This window comes from Oncorhynchus kisutch, linkage group LG16, assembly GCF_002021735.2.
Source record: "Oncorhynchus kisutch isolate 150728-3 linkage group LG16, Okis_V2, whole genome shotgun sequence".
NCBI classification, from domain to species: Eukaryota; Metazoa; Chordata; class Actinopteri; order Salmoniformes; family Salmonidae; genus Oncorhynchus; species Oncorhynchus kisutch.
The window spans coordinates 10,212,395-10,229,765 of record NC_034189.2 but is presented as its reverse complement, the minus strand read 5'-3'; the positions used below and the strand labels follow the sequence as shown (position 1 = coordinate 10,229,765).

The following is a 17,371-nucleotide window of genomic DNA, read 5'->3' as shown; positions in this document are numbered from 1 at the left end:
AAGTAAAACCACAAAATCCCTATCTCTGTCCTTGGCTAATTTAGGAAACTAGATACAACAAATCACGTTTTTTTCTGTCAAAATAACCTTTTTAATGAAAGTATGCCAATCATTATTTGAACAAACCTTATTGCTACTATAAACTCTTTACCAGCTTAATTAGAGCAGTAAAAAATATGTTTTGTCATACTGGTGGTATACCATCTGATATACCCCGGCTGTCAGCCAATAGGCATTCAAGGCTTGAACCACCCAGTTTAAAAAATATATATTTACCACGGCTAAAAAATACCACGGCTAATGGCTGTTTCCTGGCACTCCGCGTTGCGCATAAGAACAGCCCTTAGCCGTGGCTACTTTGAAGAATCTCAAATATAAAATCTATATGGATTTTTTAAACACTTTTTTTTGGTTACTACGTGATTCCATATGTGTTATTTAATAGTTTTGATGTCTTCACTATTATTATACAACGTAGAAAACAGTAAAAATAAACGTTTGTCTGGTACTGTGTTGTAAAACAATCGAACGCTGCAGTCCCTCTGTCCTTGCAGAAACCTAAAAACAAAACAGTTCCCTACATATCTCCAATAACACGCCTCAAATCTCCCGGTGACTATACCATAATTATATCTTTATAAATTACGGATACATTATTTTGGGTTATTGTTTCAGTTGTCAGTTTGATTGTGTAATAGTTTGAATAGTTTTGCACTCTTCCTGGTTTTAGTTCGCACCATGTTTACATGAGTTAAGAGGTTATTTTTTCTCTCTGCAGAAACTCGCTGTCTGAAGAATTCGACAGCAACAAAGGCGATACAGTCAAAACATAGAGCGGGTTGTGTATGGTTTCTCTGCGTGTACCAGGTTGATTCGTGGAACTTCTAGGTTGGAACAGCTGATGGTGTTTTTTATTTTCAGGACGATATCGGATTTCAACCTACAGTGTTAATTATGTTACAGCCATAGCTCGCTCATCGATACCAGGACGTTTGGAGGCGGTGCAGCGATAGTAGACTACTACTGTAACATTTGTAACTTAACGTTTCCTATCACCTCTCAACTTCGTCGTGTCAAACAATAGAGATATTTGTGAAGTAGGCTAATGCCGAAGCGAGTCTCGGGGAGAACTCAAAGCTTCCTTTTCTCTGCTCAACCACGGATACGGACGAGTATCATCAACCCAACAACATGAGAAGTCGAAGCAACTCGGGAGTGAAACTGGACAACTATGCCCGGATAGTGCATCAAACCATACTCCGACATCAAGTGAGGGTTGTTTGTGTGTTGTCCCTTCTGCTATAACGCTATATATTTTTTAGGGCCATCCATTCTGACCTCTAAACTAACCTACTGTCTGTCTGTGGCGTTGGGACATGTTGACTGTTGCACGCACCAGCTTGCAGAACATTCATGTTTACATAGCGTGAACGTTGGTTTTAGAGAAAGCTCACAAAAGCTCCCTTTGAAACGACGTATCACTTATTCTTATTTATTTCTCTCTCTCAATTCCATTTCAATTCAAAGGGCTTCATTGGCATGGGAAACATATGTTTACATTGCCAAAGCAAGTGAAATAGATTATAAACAAAAATGAAATAAACAATAAAAAATTAAGAGTAAATATTACTCTAACAGAAGTTCCAAAAGATTAAAGACATTTCAAATGTTATATTATGTCTTTATACAGAGTTGTAACTATGTGCAAATAGTTAAAAAAGGAAAAATAAATAAATAAACATAAATATTTGTTGTATTTACAATGTCGTTTGTTCTTCACTGGTTGACCTTATCTGGTGGCAACAGGTCACACATCTTGCTGCTGTGATGTCACACTGTGGCATTTAAAAAATAAAAACATTTGATTTTACATTTATTTAACTAGGAAAGTCAGCGAAGAACAAATAGTTATTTACAATGACGGCCTAATTCACGCAATAGATATGGGAGTTTATCAACATTTGATTTGTTTTTGATTTTTTTGTGGATCTGTGTAATCTGAGGGAAATATGTCTCTCTAATATGGTCATACATTGGACAGGAGGTTAGGAAGTGCAGCTCAGTTTCCACCTCATTTTGTGGGCAGTGTGCACATAGCCCGTCTTCTCCTGAGAGCCATGTCTGCCTACGGCGGCCTTTCTCAATAGCAAGGCTATGCTCACTGAGTCTGTACATAGTCAAATCTTTCCTTAATTTCGGGTCAGTCACAGTGGTCAGGTATTCTGCCACTGTGTACTCGCTGTTGAGGGCCAAATAGCATTCTAGTTTGGGTCAGTCACAGTGGTCAGGTATTCTGCCACTGTGTACTCTCTGTTGAGGGCCAAATAGCATTCTAGTTTGCTCAGTTTTTTTCGTAAATTCTTTCCAATGTATCAAGTACTCACCTGTTTTGTAAGATTCCAAGATGGCGGACTGAACACAGCGGTGCAGATCGTCTCAAGATAAAAACGTAATATTCAATATCTGTAAGTTAGACTATATATTATAACTTCTTATTCTCATGGGTTAATAATGTTCAATCTGGAAAACAACACAAAAGAAATCATAAGGCGAAATAAAGAGAAATGTATCGTCAAATATTACAAAAACAAGCAACACTCAAACATGACGGAGAAACGAGGAGCATCAATCTCCAAAAGAACGCGACTCCTCGACGGATACAGACAATTTATGCTTTTCACCACTGGGACTGGTAAGGGTGGAAAGTGATTTGTTAAAGTTGATAAATGACAAACTGGGCATACTTGAATTAGTCAGCACAGAGATATATAAAGGAGTTGAAGGCCTCGAGATGAGTGACGGAAAAATCTGCGACAATGGAGAAAGACACAAACAAGCTAAAATGGACGGACGTTAATGAACTTAAAACAGAGAACCTCTTTCTGAGAGAAGCTTTAATTGACATACAGACTAGATTTATCAGAGTAAACTTACTGGTATTCAAGAAAGAGAAGGAGAATTTCCTGAAAGAGTAGTTAAGGAATGATTTCTTACAGCGTTTCAAATCCCACTCGATGCTGTCGATGAAATCCCACTCGATGCTGTCGATGAAATCCCACTCGATGCTGTCGATGAAATCCCACTCGATGCTGTCGATGAAATCCCACTCGATGCTGTCGATGAAATCCCACTCGATGCTGTCGATGAAATCCCACTCGATGCTGCCGATGAAATCCCACTCGATGCTGTCGATGAAATCCCACTCGATGCTGTCGATGAAATCCCACTCGAACGTGTACACTGTTTCGGACAAAAAAGGACAGAGATACGAGTGCCTAATCGCTGCCTAATTGGATTTCTTTAAGGATACAGTAATGGATAAAAGACTCGCTGGCACGAAAATAGGCATGAATGATAATTTCCCGAGGGAGATTACAAAACGGCGCAAAGTTCTGTACCCAATCTTCAAGGAGAATAAATTCAAAGGGAAGTGTGTAGGTCTCGTAGTCGATAAACTGTATATTGACAATCAAATATTACGAGACACAAAGAGTACTCCATGGCTATTCTAAAAATTACTAATTAATTATTGTATCTCATTGGTAATTGGTGAAATAAGTATAGCCAGTTCTAATTGTAACAGTTGAGCAGATAATAAGAAAATACTATCAGTATTTACCTTGCTTAAAGAGAATAAATATATTATATTGTTTACAGGAAACTCATTCAACAATTTTAGATTGGGGGGGTGAAATATACTTCTCCTGTGGGCAAAGAAACTCAAAAGGGGTGATGAAATTAATTAACAGTAATTTTGATCCGAATTTGCAAATTGTTCAAACAGATCCTCAAGGTAGATGGGATTATTTTAAATATGTTATTGGACCATAAACAGATATGTCTCATTAACCTTTATGGACCAAATAATGATAATCCACGTTTCTTTTGAAAATATATCTAATAAATGATCAACCTTACAAGCAATACAAGATTATTATGGTGGGAGATTATACTACTGTTAATTTATTTTCTTTGTTCTTAAATTTAAAGTTTTATAAAGTTTTCTTGTTTTTCAATCAACCAACATTCCACATTCACAGATGTGACAGGCTTCCACATTCACAGATGTGACAGGCTTCCACATTCACAGATGTGACAGGCTTCCACATTCACAGATGTGACAGGCTTCCACATTCACAGATGTGACAGGCTTCCACATTCACAGATGTGACAGGCTTCCACATTCACAGATGTGACAGGCTTCCACATTCACAGATGTGACAGGCTTCCACATTCACAGATGTGACAGGCTTCCACATTCACAGATGTGACAGGCTTCCACATTCACAGATGTGACAGGCTTCCACATTCACAGATGTGACAGGCTTCCACATTCACAGATGTGACAGGCTTCCACATTCACAGATGTGACAGGCTTCCACATTCACAGATGTGACAGGCTTTCACATTCACAGATGTGACAGGCTTCCACATTCACAGATGTGACAGGCTTTCACATTCACAGATGTGACAGGCTTCCACATTCACAGATGTGACAGGCTTCCACATTCACAGATGTGACAGGCTTCCACATTCACAGATGTGACAGGCTTCCACATTCACAGATGTGACAGGCTTCCACATTCACAGATGTGACAGGCTTCCACATTCACAGATGTGACAGGCTTCCACATTCACAGATGTGACAGGCTTCCACATTCACAGATGTGACAGGCTTCCACATTCACAGATGTGACAGGCTTCCACATTCACAGATGTGGAAAACATAAATAATATCAAACAAAACAAACAAACTTGCAGCAGCACTATCAGCGTTCCTATTGGCTATTTCCAGCCTTAGCTGAGACGACGAGCTGACACAACATGTATCTGCTCATTTCCCTAATCACCCCCATTCACTCTGTCCAATGTGAAATATAGTTGAGTAGTGGAGACCAGAGTCTGTCAAACCTGGGCTGTCTCTTGCGGAGGTCATACGTGAGCTTTTCAAGAGGGAGAAAGTCAACAATCTGGTCAATCCACATTTGAAGGAGAAGAATTAGAAACCCACAATAGAACAATATATATCTTAGCAAAGTATGTGATAGTCAAAAACACATTTTCTGTCAGGATCAAGAACAAAGTCCTGCTGAAGAAGATAGAGACATGGGTTCATATCAAACTGTACCTCTAGTGGTTTCTGTGCAGCAGTATGTATAGATTGCCCAAATCTGGTAATCTCAACAACTCCAAAATACATGCATATAGGTTCCACTTTCAGAGGTAAACTACCGTCAAAAGATTTGGGTCACTTAGAAATGTCCTTGTTTTTGAAAGAAAAGCACATTCTTTGTCCATTTAAAATAACATCAAATTGATCAGAAATACAGTGTAGACATTGCTAATGTTGTAAATGACTATTGTAGCTGGAAACGGCAGATTTTTTAATGGAATATCTACATAGGTGTACAGAGGCCCATTATCAGCAACCATCACTCCTGTGTTCCAATGACACATTGTGTTAGCTAATCCAAGTTTATTCTTTTAAAAGGCTAATTGATCATTAGAAAACACTTTTGCAATTATGTTAGCACAGATGAAAACTGTTGTTCTAATTAAAGCAGCAATAAAACTGGCCTTCTTTAGACTAGTTGAGTATCTGGAGCATCAGCATTTGTGGGTTCAAATACAGGCTCAAAATGTCCAGAAACAAAGAACTTTCATCTGAAACTCGTCAGTATATTCTTGTTCTGAAAAATGAAGGCTATTCCATGTGAGAAATTGCCAAGAAACTGAAGATCTCGTACAACGCTGTGTACTACTCCCTTTATAGAACAGCGCAAACTGGCTCTAACCAGAATAGAAAGAGGAGTGGGAGGCCCCGGTGCAAAACTGAGCAAGAGGACATGTACATTAGAGTATCTAGTTTGAGAAACAGACGCCTCACATGTACTCAACTGGCAGCTTCATTAAATAGTACCAGCAAACCACCAGTCTCAACGTCAACAGTGAAGAGGTGACTCCGGGATGCTGGCCTTCTAGGCAGAGTTCCTCTGTCCAGTGACTGTGTTCTTTTACCCATCTTAATCTTTTATTTTTCTCGTCCAGTCTGAGATATGGCTTTTTCTTTGCAACTCTGCCTAGAAGGTCAGCATCCCGGAGTCGCCTCTTCACTGTTGACGTTGAGACTGGTGTTTTGCTACAATAATCATTTACAACATTAACAATGTCTACACTGTATTTCTGATCTATTTTATTTCAATGGACACAAAATGTGCTTTTCTTTCAAAAACAAAGACATTTCTAAGTGACCACAAACGTCTGAACAGTAGTGTACATCTTTTACAATCAGGATAAATGTCTATTCATTCTATGAAGTCTCACTGGGGTGTAAAAACATTTTTTACAAAAATGTGTAATTCAATTCTTTTCATTGTTACATTAGTAGAGGAACAGCCACCCGCCCATAACTGATAGGCAGACAAAGGTCCTTTTCCCTGATTCATTTCAAACGAGTATAGCAGGATCCCCCTTTCTCAGAAACGATTCTAGTGGTCTTTTTCCGTTGATAGATTGTAGCAAGAAGGGTCTCAACTTCATTCAGCTGAGCTCTAAACCTCCCCTTGGAAGTACATTATTTGACCTTTATTTAACTAGGCAAGTCAGTTAAGAACAAATTCTTATTTTCAATGACGGCCTAGGAACAGTGGGTTAACTGCCGGCAGAACGACAGATTTGTACCTTGTCAGCTCGAGGATTTGAACTTGCAACCTTCCGGTTACTAGTCCAACGCTCTAACCACTAGGCTACCCTGCCGCCTCTACACTCTAACCACTAGGCTACCCTGCCGCCTCTACACTCTAACCACTAGGCTACCCTGCCGCCCCTCCACTCTAACCACTAGGCTACCCTGCCGCCCCTCCACTCTAACCACTAGGCTACCCTGCCGCCCCTCCACTCTAACCACTAGGCTACCCTGCCGCCTCTACACTCTAACCACTAGGCTACCCTGCCGCTCCACATGAGGAAGTTACGTGTCTAATTTGAAGATAAAAAAAAATAAAAAATGGATCTTGGCACATTGAATTCACTGCAGAGCTCTTGAAAGGATTTCAGTGTAGTGGTGTTCTGATGAAAGAGGTCTGAACGGGGCCAAAGAGGAAAGTTGGCATCACTCAGGGCATTTTCCAAGTCTGGGTTGCGAGTGAGAACATTTTTGGGAGGATATGCCAAGGTATTTCTTACAGTCCCTCCATGCTAGTAGGGTGCTGTAAATCACAAAGGTTTTGGCTATGTTGCCCACTTCACTAAAGTTATTAATTAATATAATTGAGCTGAGGGGTAATGAACCACAGGATTGGGCTTCTATCTGAATCAAAATTCTTGTCTGTTCTGTAATCCATGTTAGCATGTTGCGGATTTGGGCAGACCAGTAGTACAATTGAAGGGAGGGAAGGGCAAGACCATCCTTAGATTCAGGTTTCGATAGAGTGGAAAACTTGATCCTAGGTTTTTTATTGCCCCATATACATTTGGTGATGCTTTGGTTGAAAAAGGAAACTGTGAGATAGCATGGGAGCATCTGAAATAAATAGTTCAATCTAGGGAGGATGTTCATACTGATTACATTAATTCTGCCGGCCAGGCTAATTGGGAGGGAGATCCAGGTTTAGTGATCGTTCTTGATTCGATCCAGGAGTGGGAGATAATTTTCCTTGAAAAGGCTATTCAGATCTGGTGCTACGAAGATCCCGAGGTATTGAAACCCCTGTGTTTTCCATTGGAACGTCTTCATAGAGCTGTTGAGTGTAAGACTGAGAGGGCAAACAGTGGATTTGTTCAAATGTATTTTATATCCTGAAAACTTGCCGTACTGAGCAATTGTGTCTAAAATGGGAGGGATTTCTCAGGGTTGGATATGTAGAGCAAGACATCATCTGCGTAGAGCAAAATCTTGTGCTGAAGGCCAAAGACCCATAATACTTGGATTGATCCTTATCAACTCTGCCTAAGGTTCCGCCCCCAACAAGTAGAGCAGGGGGGACAGCGAGCATCCTTGTCTTGTGCCACGTCCCAAAGGGAATCTGTCAGAATTCAGACCATTAGTAGTCACCATGGTTTTTGGATGACAGTATAGGAACTTTATGCTTTTGGGCCCATATTGAACTTTTCTAAGACTGAGAACAGAAAGCTCCACTCCATCCTGTCGAACATCTTCTCAACATCCAGTGAAGCCAGCAGGACAGGGGTCTTCTGTGTGTTTACTTGATCAATAATATCAAAAAGATGGTGAATGTTATCAGAAGAGCACCTGTCTCTAATAAATCAAGTGATTACCCTGATTGAACTCTTTAGTCATATCCCAGTTTGCTTATGGTCTTGCCTACACCTAGCAACCAGTTTTTAAAACGATATGAGTAAAAAAATATTATTTTGTATTTGGAACGGCAAGCCAGACAAAATTAAACTGGCCCATTTATATAAGGAATATGAGTTCAGAGGGCAGAAATGATTAAAGGTTAAAGCATTAGACCTCTCACTAAGCACTTCAGTCATACAAAAGTTCTACTAAAATCCGAATAAGAATGTCTCACCCCATGTTCTAGAATGTCACCTTTATTCAGATTACAACCATGCACTTTAAGATATTTGAAAAGGAACTATCTCCCAAATATCACTGTTTTTTAAAACAAGTCATAAAAGTTGGTTGCAATTTCAATTTAATCCACCAGAAAAAAAACAGAACAAATCATACAACAAATATTGTTGTTAAACTCAAATATAGTAATAGATTAAAAACAACAACATTATACCTATTTTTTTATAGTCTTTAAATTATATCATAAATAGTACTGGTGGAGTTACGTCACACATGCAGCTAACACAAATATGCAAATGTCTACTGTACTCAAAATTACAACCAACTAATTGCAACATTACTGCAAAAATGGAAGAGGCAAGTGGAAGGGGGAGAAAAGTAAGGAACTTGTCCGTCGGCCCTGAATTAAAGACCATAATTGGTTTAAAGAAAATTGTATATACCAGTTTCATTTAAGGACCAAAAAATTGACAGCTGTGCATTATAGATTGCAAAATAGTTGGGAAGAGATTTTAAATGTACCGATTCCATGGCAAATGGTTTATGAAATGAAACGCAAAACAACGCCGGATTCAAGACTTTGAATTTTTACATTTAAATTATACAAAATTCTTGCAACCGCAAAAAAACGAACCGTGAAGCTAATGTAGTGCTCGCAGGCAACTATACGTAGACAAGATCCCACACCGAACAGGTGGGACAAGGCTGCCTAAATATGATCCCCAATCAGAGACCACGATAGACAGCTGCCTCTGATTGGGAACCATACTAAGCCAACCTAGAAATAAATAAACTAGAATGCCCACCCTAGTCACACCCCGACCTAACCTAAATAGAGAATAAAGGATCTCAAGGGTCAGGGTGTGGCTTTTAATCCCGAATGAATGACACAGTCGGGAGGAGAAGTTTCATTTCCAGAAGTTACAAGCTGTCAAAAGCATTTGTTTTTGAGACAGGGGTGTCACCAAAATGTTTAGTATTCATTAGGTATGTTGGCGCTAACTTTCACAGATGCGTTAAAAGCTCAGAACCTTTTTCAACAAAAATTAGAATTATGGCAATAAACTGTGGCCATTTGCATGACAAATAGGTGTTACCAAAAATTGTCAAAGTGGAGGAGTTCTGTAGCACTGCAGTTGTCAAAGTGGGGAAGTTCTGTAGCACTGCAGTTGTCAAAGTGGGGAAGTTCTGTAGCACTGCAGTTGTCAAAGTGGGGGAGTTCTGTAGCACTGCAGTTGTCAAAGTGGAGGAGTTCTGTAGCACTGCAGTTGTCAAAGTGGAGGAGTTCTGTAGCACTGCAGTTGTCAAAGTGGAGGAGTTCTGTAGCACTGCAGTTGTCAAAGTGGGGAAGTTCTGTAGCACTGCAGTTGTCAAAGTGGAGGAGTTCTGTAGCACTGCAGTTGTCAAAGTGGAGGAGTTCTGTAGCACTGCAGTTGTCAAAGTGGAGGAGTTCTGTAGCACTGCAGTTGTCAAAGTGGAGGAGTTCTGTAGCACTGCAGTTGTCAAAGTGGGGAAGTTCTGTAGCACTGCAGTTGTCAAAGTGGGGAAGTTCTGTAGCACTGCAGTTGTCAAAGTGGAGGAGTTCTGTAGCACTGCAGTTGTTGAAACCTCACAGAGGAAGACAAGTGCAGTGAGGAAACCTGCCTTCATGTTGAAACAGAGAACAACTGTGGTTACATGTACAGTCTCCTATCTGTCAGGCTGCAGACAGGTTAACTGTGGGGAAAACAAACAAGAGAGACAGATTAGTTACTTTTTTTCTAGACAGTTCACTCTAACAGCCAACAAATAGTCCCCAGTGATCTGTTTGTGATTTCAAACTATCACAAATAGTCCAAATTCGCAGTGAGTGGAATGGCGGGAGCCTGTTTAATGATTGGCCAACAGGGGTTCTAAAGTTCCAAATCCTGTGTGACATCACAATGCCTTTGTTAGCATTTCATAGCATTAAAACATAATATTTTTTATTTCAGAAAGGAAGGGGGATACCAAGTCAGTTGTACAACTGAATGTCTTCAACTGAAATGTGTCTTCCGCATTTAACCCAACCCCTCTGAATCAGAGAGGTGCTGGGGGGCTGCCTTAATCGACATCCACGTCTTTGGCGCCTGGGGAACAGTGGGTTAACTGCCTTGCTCAGGGGCAGAAGGACAGATTTGTACCTTGTCAGCTCGGGGATTCGGTCCAGCAACCTTTCGTTTACTGGCCCAACTCTCAGGCACCCATTGTGTTTGCTGCTGGTTAGGGCTGGGCGATATGGCCTCAATCATCTCTCTATTGTTATTTTCAATTCTATGGGCAATTCACGATAGATATATCTCGATTTAAAACCAAACATTTTCTCTAAATCAGCTTTGTCGTACAATTAAAGGTCAAATACATTGCATTTCAAACAGTCAGCAATAATCTAATGAATTCAGGGCTTGTGAAGTTATATCTAAACTTAATATAATCCTTCCACAATCATAAGACCCACTAATAATGTAATTATTTTATACAAATAGTTTAACCTGCTTTTTTGCAATAATCACTGATCTGTTTTATAAAAATGCCCTTTTTGTTACAGTTGTAACCAGAACCATGCAAAATGCACATTCACTAATAATGACCAACTTCTGGTAGCAGCCATTATAGAACATGAACACGTCTCATAAATAATCTCTGAAGCACACGTGGTAACGTAATGCTGCACGCCACAGAAACTGAGCATTCATTTTCCATCTTTGTTGTTGTGAGTGGCAGGGGGAGGAGCTTGGTGTGTGGGGGAGGAGCTTGGTGTGTGGGGGAGGAGCTTGGTGTGGGAGGGAGGAGCTTGGCGTGTGTGTAAATGGGAAGGAGCGAAGGAGACAAGACCAAAGACAACATAAGAACAAGCTGACATAAAAATAAAAAAAATGTATTCTTGCGATACATGCATTTGCATATTTCCATATTTGGGGCGGCAGGGTAGCCTAGTGGTTAGAGCGTTTGACTAGTAACCGGAAGGTTGCAAGTTTAAATCCCCGAGCTGACAAGGTACAAGGTACAAATCTGAACAGGCAGTTAACCCACTGTTCCTAGGCCGTCATTGAAAATACACATTTGTTCTTAACTGACTTGCCTAGATAAATAAAGGTAAAATAAATATCTTGCTTAAACAAACATACTTTTAAATTAATTTGATATATCGCCCAGCCCTACTGCTGGTAGTACCATTTACGGTATGCAACGGTATGAAGGAATGGAAATCTGTATAGTTCCCAACCCTAATACACTATAGGGACCATGCCTACAGTATGACCATATCTCATTGACCTGTCCCCTCTAACCTCTGACATGTAACAGGTCTCCTCCCAGCCAGTGGAGATCAGCCCTAACCCCTTCCCTCTCTCCTCCCCAGGACCCAGTCACAGGTCTCCTCCCAGCCAGTGGAGATCAGCCCGATGCCTGGGTGAGAGACAACGTGTACAGCATCCTGTCTGTCTGGGCTCTCAGTCTGGCCTACAGGAAGAATGCAGACAGAGATGAAGACAAGGCCAAGGCCTATGAACTGGAACAGGTAGTGTGTGTGTGTCTGTACTGCTGTTCTGTTCTGTTGACTCACGGTTTAGGGCCCGTGTGTGTGTGTGTGTGTCCCAGGTGGCAAAGCCTTAGTTGTCTTGTTTCTCTTCCTGGCTAGCGAGTCCTCTGGTCTGTCTGCCTCCTGATTGGGAGGTGTATGGCTGCTTGTTGATGACTTCTCTCCTCTTCTCTCTCCTCTTCTCTATTCTCTCTCCCCACCAGAGTGTGGTGAAACTAATGAGAGGTGTTCTACAGTGCATTATGAGACAGGTAGGTACAACCCACAGGTTCTAGCTGGACAAGATGTAAACACCGTATAAGACAATGAGACATTCTAAAGGCTCATACATGTGTAATACATACATGTTCCCCTCTCTGTCTGTCTGTCTGTCTGTCTGTCTGTGTCTGTCTGTCTGTCTGTCTGTCTGTCTGTCTGTCTGTCTGTCTGTGTCTGTCTGTCTGTCTGTCTGTCTGTCTGTCTGTCTGTCTGTCTGTCTGTCTGTCTGTCTGTCTGTCTGTCTGTCTGTCTGTCTGTCTGTCTGTCTGTCTGTCTGTCTGTCTGTCTGTCTGTCTGTCTGTCTCTGTCTCTGTCTCTGTCTCTGTCTCTGTCTCTGTCTCTGTCTCTGTCTCTGTCTCAGCTGGACAAGGTGGAGAAGTTTAAGTACACTAAGAGCACCATGGACTGCCTCCATGCTAAGTACAACACCAGGACCTGTGCTACCGTGGTGGGGGACGATCAGTGGGGACACCTCCAAGTGGACGCTACCTCTCTGTTCCTGCTGTTCCTCGCTCAGATGACTGCCTCAGGTAGAGGGGACACTCCATGACTGCTTTATGACGTCTCCATATGTTTTGTCTTCTAGGACTGTGTGTGTATCATCTTCCCCTCCACACGTAGTCCTCATGTTTTTGAGTCTCCAGTTGTCGTAGCAACTAGAAGTCTATCAAATGTATTTTTCTTTGTAACGTTATTTATAATTGTTGATCTCGTATTTACCCTTCGTGTGTCTGTCCTGCAGGACTTCATATCGTCTACACTCAGGATGAGGTGGATGTGGTACAGAATCTCATGTTCTACATCGAGGCAGCTTACAAAGTGGCTGTACGTTTCTCTTCAGTCTCTATGTAGTTTTTATGAACTGTCATAGGAGTTAATATAGAGGTTATATGCTTCTACACCTGCATTGCTTGCTGTTTTGGGGGGTTTTAGGCTGGGATTCAGTACAGCACTTTGAGATATCAGCTGATCTAAGAAGGGCTTTATAAATACATTTGATTTGATATGACTTCATAGTTCACAAAGTGGCTGTAAGTTTCTGTTTTTAATTCGAAGACGTGAAGAAGCGAACTGTGGATGTTGTAGCATCTATGTAGTGCTAATATAGACTTTGTGAACGCTCTATACAGCTCTATAATGTCATTTTAAGGGGTTGGTAATTTCATTTAAAATGGAACCCTTCTGCTTACTCACTCTGCTACTTACAGTGGTTATGAAGACTTTATGAATGCTCTATACAGCTCTATAAATACTTTATGAATGCTCTACCAAGCTCTATAAATACTTTATGAATGCTCTACCAAGCTCTATAAATACTTTATGAATGCTCTACCAAGCTCTATAAATACTTTATGAATGCTCTACCGAGCTCTATAAATACTTTATGAATGCTCTACCGAGCTCTATAAATACTTTATGAATGCTCTACCGAGCTCTATAAATACTCTATGAATGCTCTACCAAGCTCTATAAATACTCTATGAATGCTCTACCGAGCTCTTTAAATACTTTATGAATGCTCTACCAAGCTCTATAAATACTTTATGAATGCTCTACCAAGCTCTATAAATACTTTATGAATGCTCTACCAAGCTCTATAAATACTTTATGAATGCTCTACCAAGCTCTATAAATACTTTATGAATGCTCTACCAAGCTCTATAAATACTCTATGAATGCTCTACCAAGCTCTATAAATACTTTATGAATGCTCTACCAAGCTCTATAAATACTCTATGAATGCTCTACCAAGCTCTATAAATACTCTATGAATGCTCTACCAAGCTCTATAAATACTTTATGAATGCTCTACCAAGCCCTATAAATACTTTATGAATGCTCTACCGAGCTCTATAAATACTTTATGAATGCTCTACCGAGCTCTATAAATACTTTATGAATGCTCTAACGAGCTCTATAAATACTCTATGAATGCTCTACCGAGCTCTATGAATGCTCTACCGAGCTCTATAAATACGTTATGAATGCTCTACCAAGCTCTATAAATACTTTATGAATGCTCTACCAAGCTCTATAAATACTTTATGAATGCTCTACCAAGCTCTATAAATACTTTATGAATGCTCTACCAAGCTCTATAAATACTTTATGAATGCTCTACCAAGCTCTATAAATACTTTATGAATGCTCTACCAAGCTCTATAAATACTTTATGAATGCTCTACCAAGCTCTATAAATACTTTATGAATGCTCTACCAAGCTCTATAAATACTTTATGAATGCTCTACCAAGCTCTATAAATACTTTATGAATGCTCTACCGAGCTCTATAAATACTTTATGAATGCTCTACCAAGCTCTATAAATACTTTATGAATGCTCTACCGAGCTCTATAAATACTTTATGAATGCTCTACCGAGCTCTATAAATACTTTATGAATGCTCTACCGAGCTCTATAAATACTTTATGAATGCTCTAACGAGCTCTATAAATACTCTATGAATGCTCTACCGAGCTCTATGAATGCTCTACCGAGCTCTATAAATACGTTATGAATGCTCTACCAAGCTCTATAAATACTTTATGAATGCTCTACCAAGCTCTATAAATACTTTATGAATGCTCTACCAAGCTCTATAAATACTTTATGAATGCTCTACCAAGCTCTATAAATACTTTATGAATGCTCTACCAAGCTCTATAAATACTCTATGAATGCTCTACCAAGCTCTATAAATACTTTATGAATGCTCTACCAAGCTCTATAAATACTTTATGAATGCTCTACCAAGCTCTATAAATACTTTATGAATGCTCTACCAAGCTCTATAAATACTTTATGAATGCTCTACCGAGCTCTATAAATACTTTATGAATGCTCTACCAAGCTCTATAAATACTTTATGAATGCTCTACCAAGCTCTATAAATACTTTATGAATGCTCTACCAAGCTCTATAAATACTTTATGAATGCTCTACCGAGCTCTATAAATACTTTATGAATGCTCTACCGAGCTCTATAAATACTTTATGAATGCTCTACCGAGCTCTATAAATACTTTATGAATGCTCTACCAAGCTCTATAAATACTTTATGAATGCTCTGCCGAGCTCTATAAATACTCTATGAATGCTCTACCAGGCTCTATAAATACTCTATGAATGCTCTACCAAGCTCTATAAATACTTTATGAATGATACTCTTTCAGGACTACGGGATGTGGGAGCGAGGAGACAAGACGAACCAGGGGATCCCTGAGCTCAACGCTAGCTCCATCGGCATGGCTAAAGTGAGAATACACACACACACACACATTGTTGTCTGTATGGGAAAGCCTATAAAGATGACTGACACTGCTGAGAAAGCCTGCCACAAACATATAACCTTTGTCAAGCTACAGTGCCTTGCGAAAGTATTCGGCCCCCTTGAACTTTGCGACCTTTTGCCACATTTCAGGCTTCAAACATAAAGATATAAAACTGTATTTTTTTGTGAAGAATCAACAACAAGTGGGACGCAATCATGAAGTGGAACGACATTTATTGGATATTTCAAACTTTTTTAACAAATCAAAAACTGAAAAATTGGGCGTGCAAAATTATTCAGCCCCTTTACTTTCAGTGCAGCAAACTCTCTCCAGAAGTTCAGTGAGGATCTCTGAATGATCCAATGTTGACCTAAATGACTAATGATGATAAATACAATCCACCTGTGTGTAATCAAGTCTCCGTATAAATGCACCTGCACTGTGATAGTCTCAGAGGTCCGTTAAAAGTGCAGAGAGCATCATGAAGAACAAGGAACACACCAGGCAGGTCCGAGATACTGTTGTGAAGAAGTTTAAAGCCGGATTTGGATACAAAAAGATTTCCCAAGCTTTAAACATCCCAAGGAGCACTGTGCAAGCGATAATATTGAAATGGAAGGAGTATCAGACCACTGCAAATCTACCAAGACCTGGCCGTCCCTCTAAACTTTCAGCTCATACAAGGAGAAGGCTGATCAGAGATGCAGCCAAGAGGCCCATGATCACTCTGGATGAACTGCAGAGATCTACAGCTGAGGTGGGAGACTCTGTCCATAGGACAACAATCAGTCGTATATTGCACAAATCTGGCCTTTATGGAAGAGTGGCAAGAAGAAAGCCATTTCTTAAAGATATCCATAAAAAGTGTTGTTTAAAGTTTGCCACAAGCCACCTGGGAGACACACCAAACATGTGGAAGAAGGTGCTCTGGTCAGATGAAACCAAAATGTAACTTTTTGGCAACAATGCAAAACGTTATGTTTGGCGTAAAAGCAACACAGCTCAAAACCCTGAACACACCATCCCCACTGTCAAACATGGTGGTGGCAGCATCATGGTTTGGGCCTGCTTTTCTTCAGCAGGGACAGGGAAGATGGTTAAAATTGATGGGAAGATGGATGGAGCCAAATACAGGACCATTCTGGAAGAAAACCTGATGGAGTCTGCAAAAGACCTGAGACTGGGACGGAGATTTGTCAAAGATCCAAAACATAAAGCAAAATCTACAATGGAATGGTTCAAAAATAAACATATCCAGGTGTTAGAATGGCCAAGTCAAAGTCCAGACCTGAATCCAATCGAGAATCTGTGGAAAGAACTGAAAACTGCTGTTCACAAATGCTCTCCATCCAACCTCACTGAGCTCGAGCTGTTTTGCAAGGAGGAATGGGAAAACATTTCAGTCTCTCGATGTGCAAAACTGATAGAGACATACCCCAAGCGACTTACAGCTGTAATCGCAGCAAAAGGTGGCGCTACAAAGTATTAACTTAAGGGGGCTGAATAATCTTGCACGTCCAATTTTTCAGTTTTTGATTTGTTAAAAAAGTTTGAAATATCCAATAAATGTCGTTCCACTTCATGATTGTGTCCCACTTGTTGTTGATTCTTCACAAAAAAAATACAGTTTTATATCTTTATGTTTGAAGCCTGAAATGTGGCAAAAGGTCGCAAAGTTCAAGGGGGCCGAATACTTTCGCAAGGCACTGTATGATCAAAAGAGTGAAGCAACAAAGAACACAC

General features: G+C 40.2%; 1 protein-coding gene across 2 annotated transcripts in view; it reads left to right on the top strand.

The window, feature by feature from the left end:
• Positions 1-299: 299 nt before the first annotated feature.
• phka1a (phosphorylase kinase, alpha 1a (muscle)) overlaps positions 300-17,371 on the top strand; it is a 57,291-nt gene continuing 40,219 nt past the window's right edge. For both annotated transcript variants that reach the window (XM_031791768.1, XM_031791767.1), the window contains exons 1-7: positions 300-612; positions 779-1,269; positions 11,919-12,077; positions 12,302-12,349; positions 12,718-12,886; positions 13,099-13,181; positions 15,530-15,610. In XM_031791768.1, the coding sequence (XP_031647628.1) occupies positions 1,192-1,269; positions 11,919-12,077; positions 12,302-12,349; positions 12,718-12,886; positions 13,099-13,181; positions 15,530-15,610 (618 nt within the window). In that variant the 5' untranslated portion in view covers positions 300-612; positions 779-1,191. The remainder of the gene's footprint in view (positions 613-778; positions 1,270-11,918; positions 12,078-12,301; positions 12,350-12,717; positions 12,887-13,098; positions 13,182-15,529; positions 15,611-17,371) is intronic.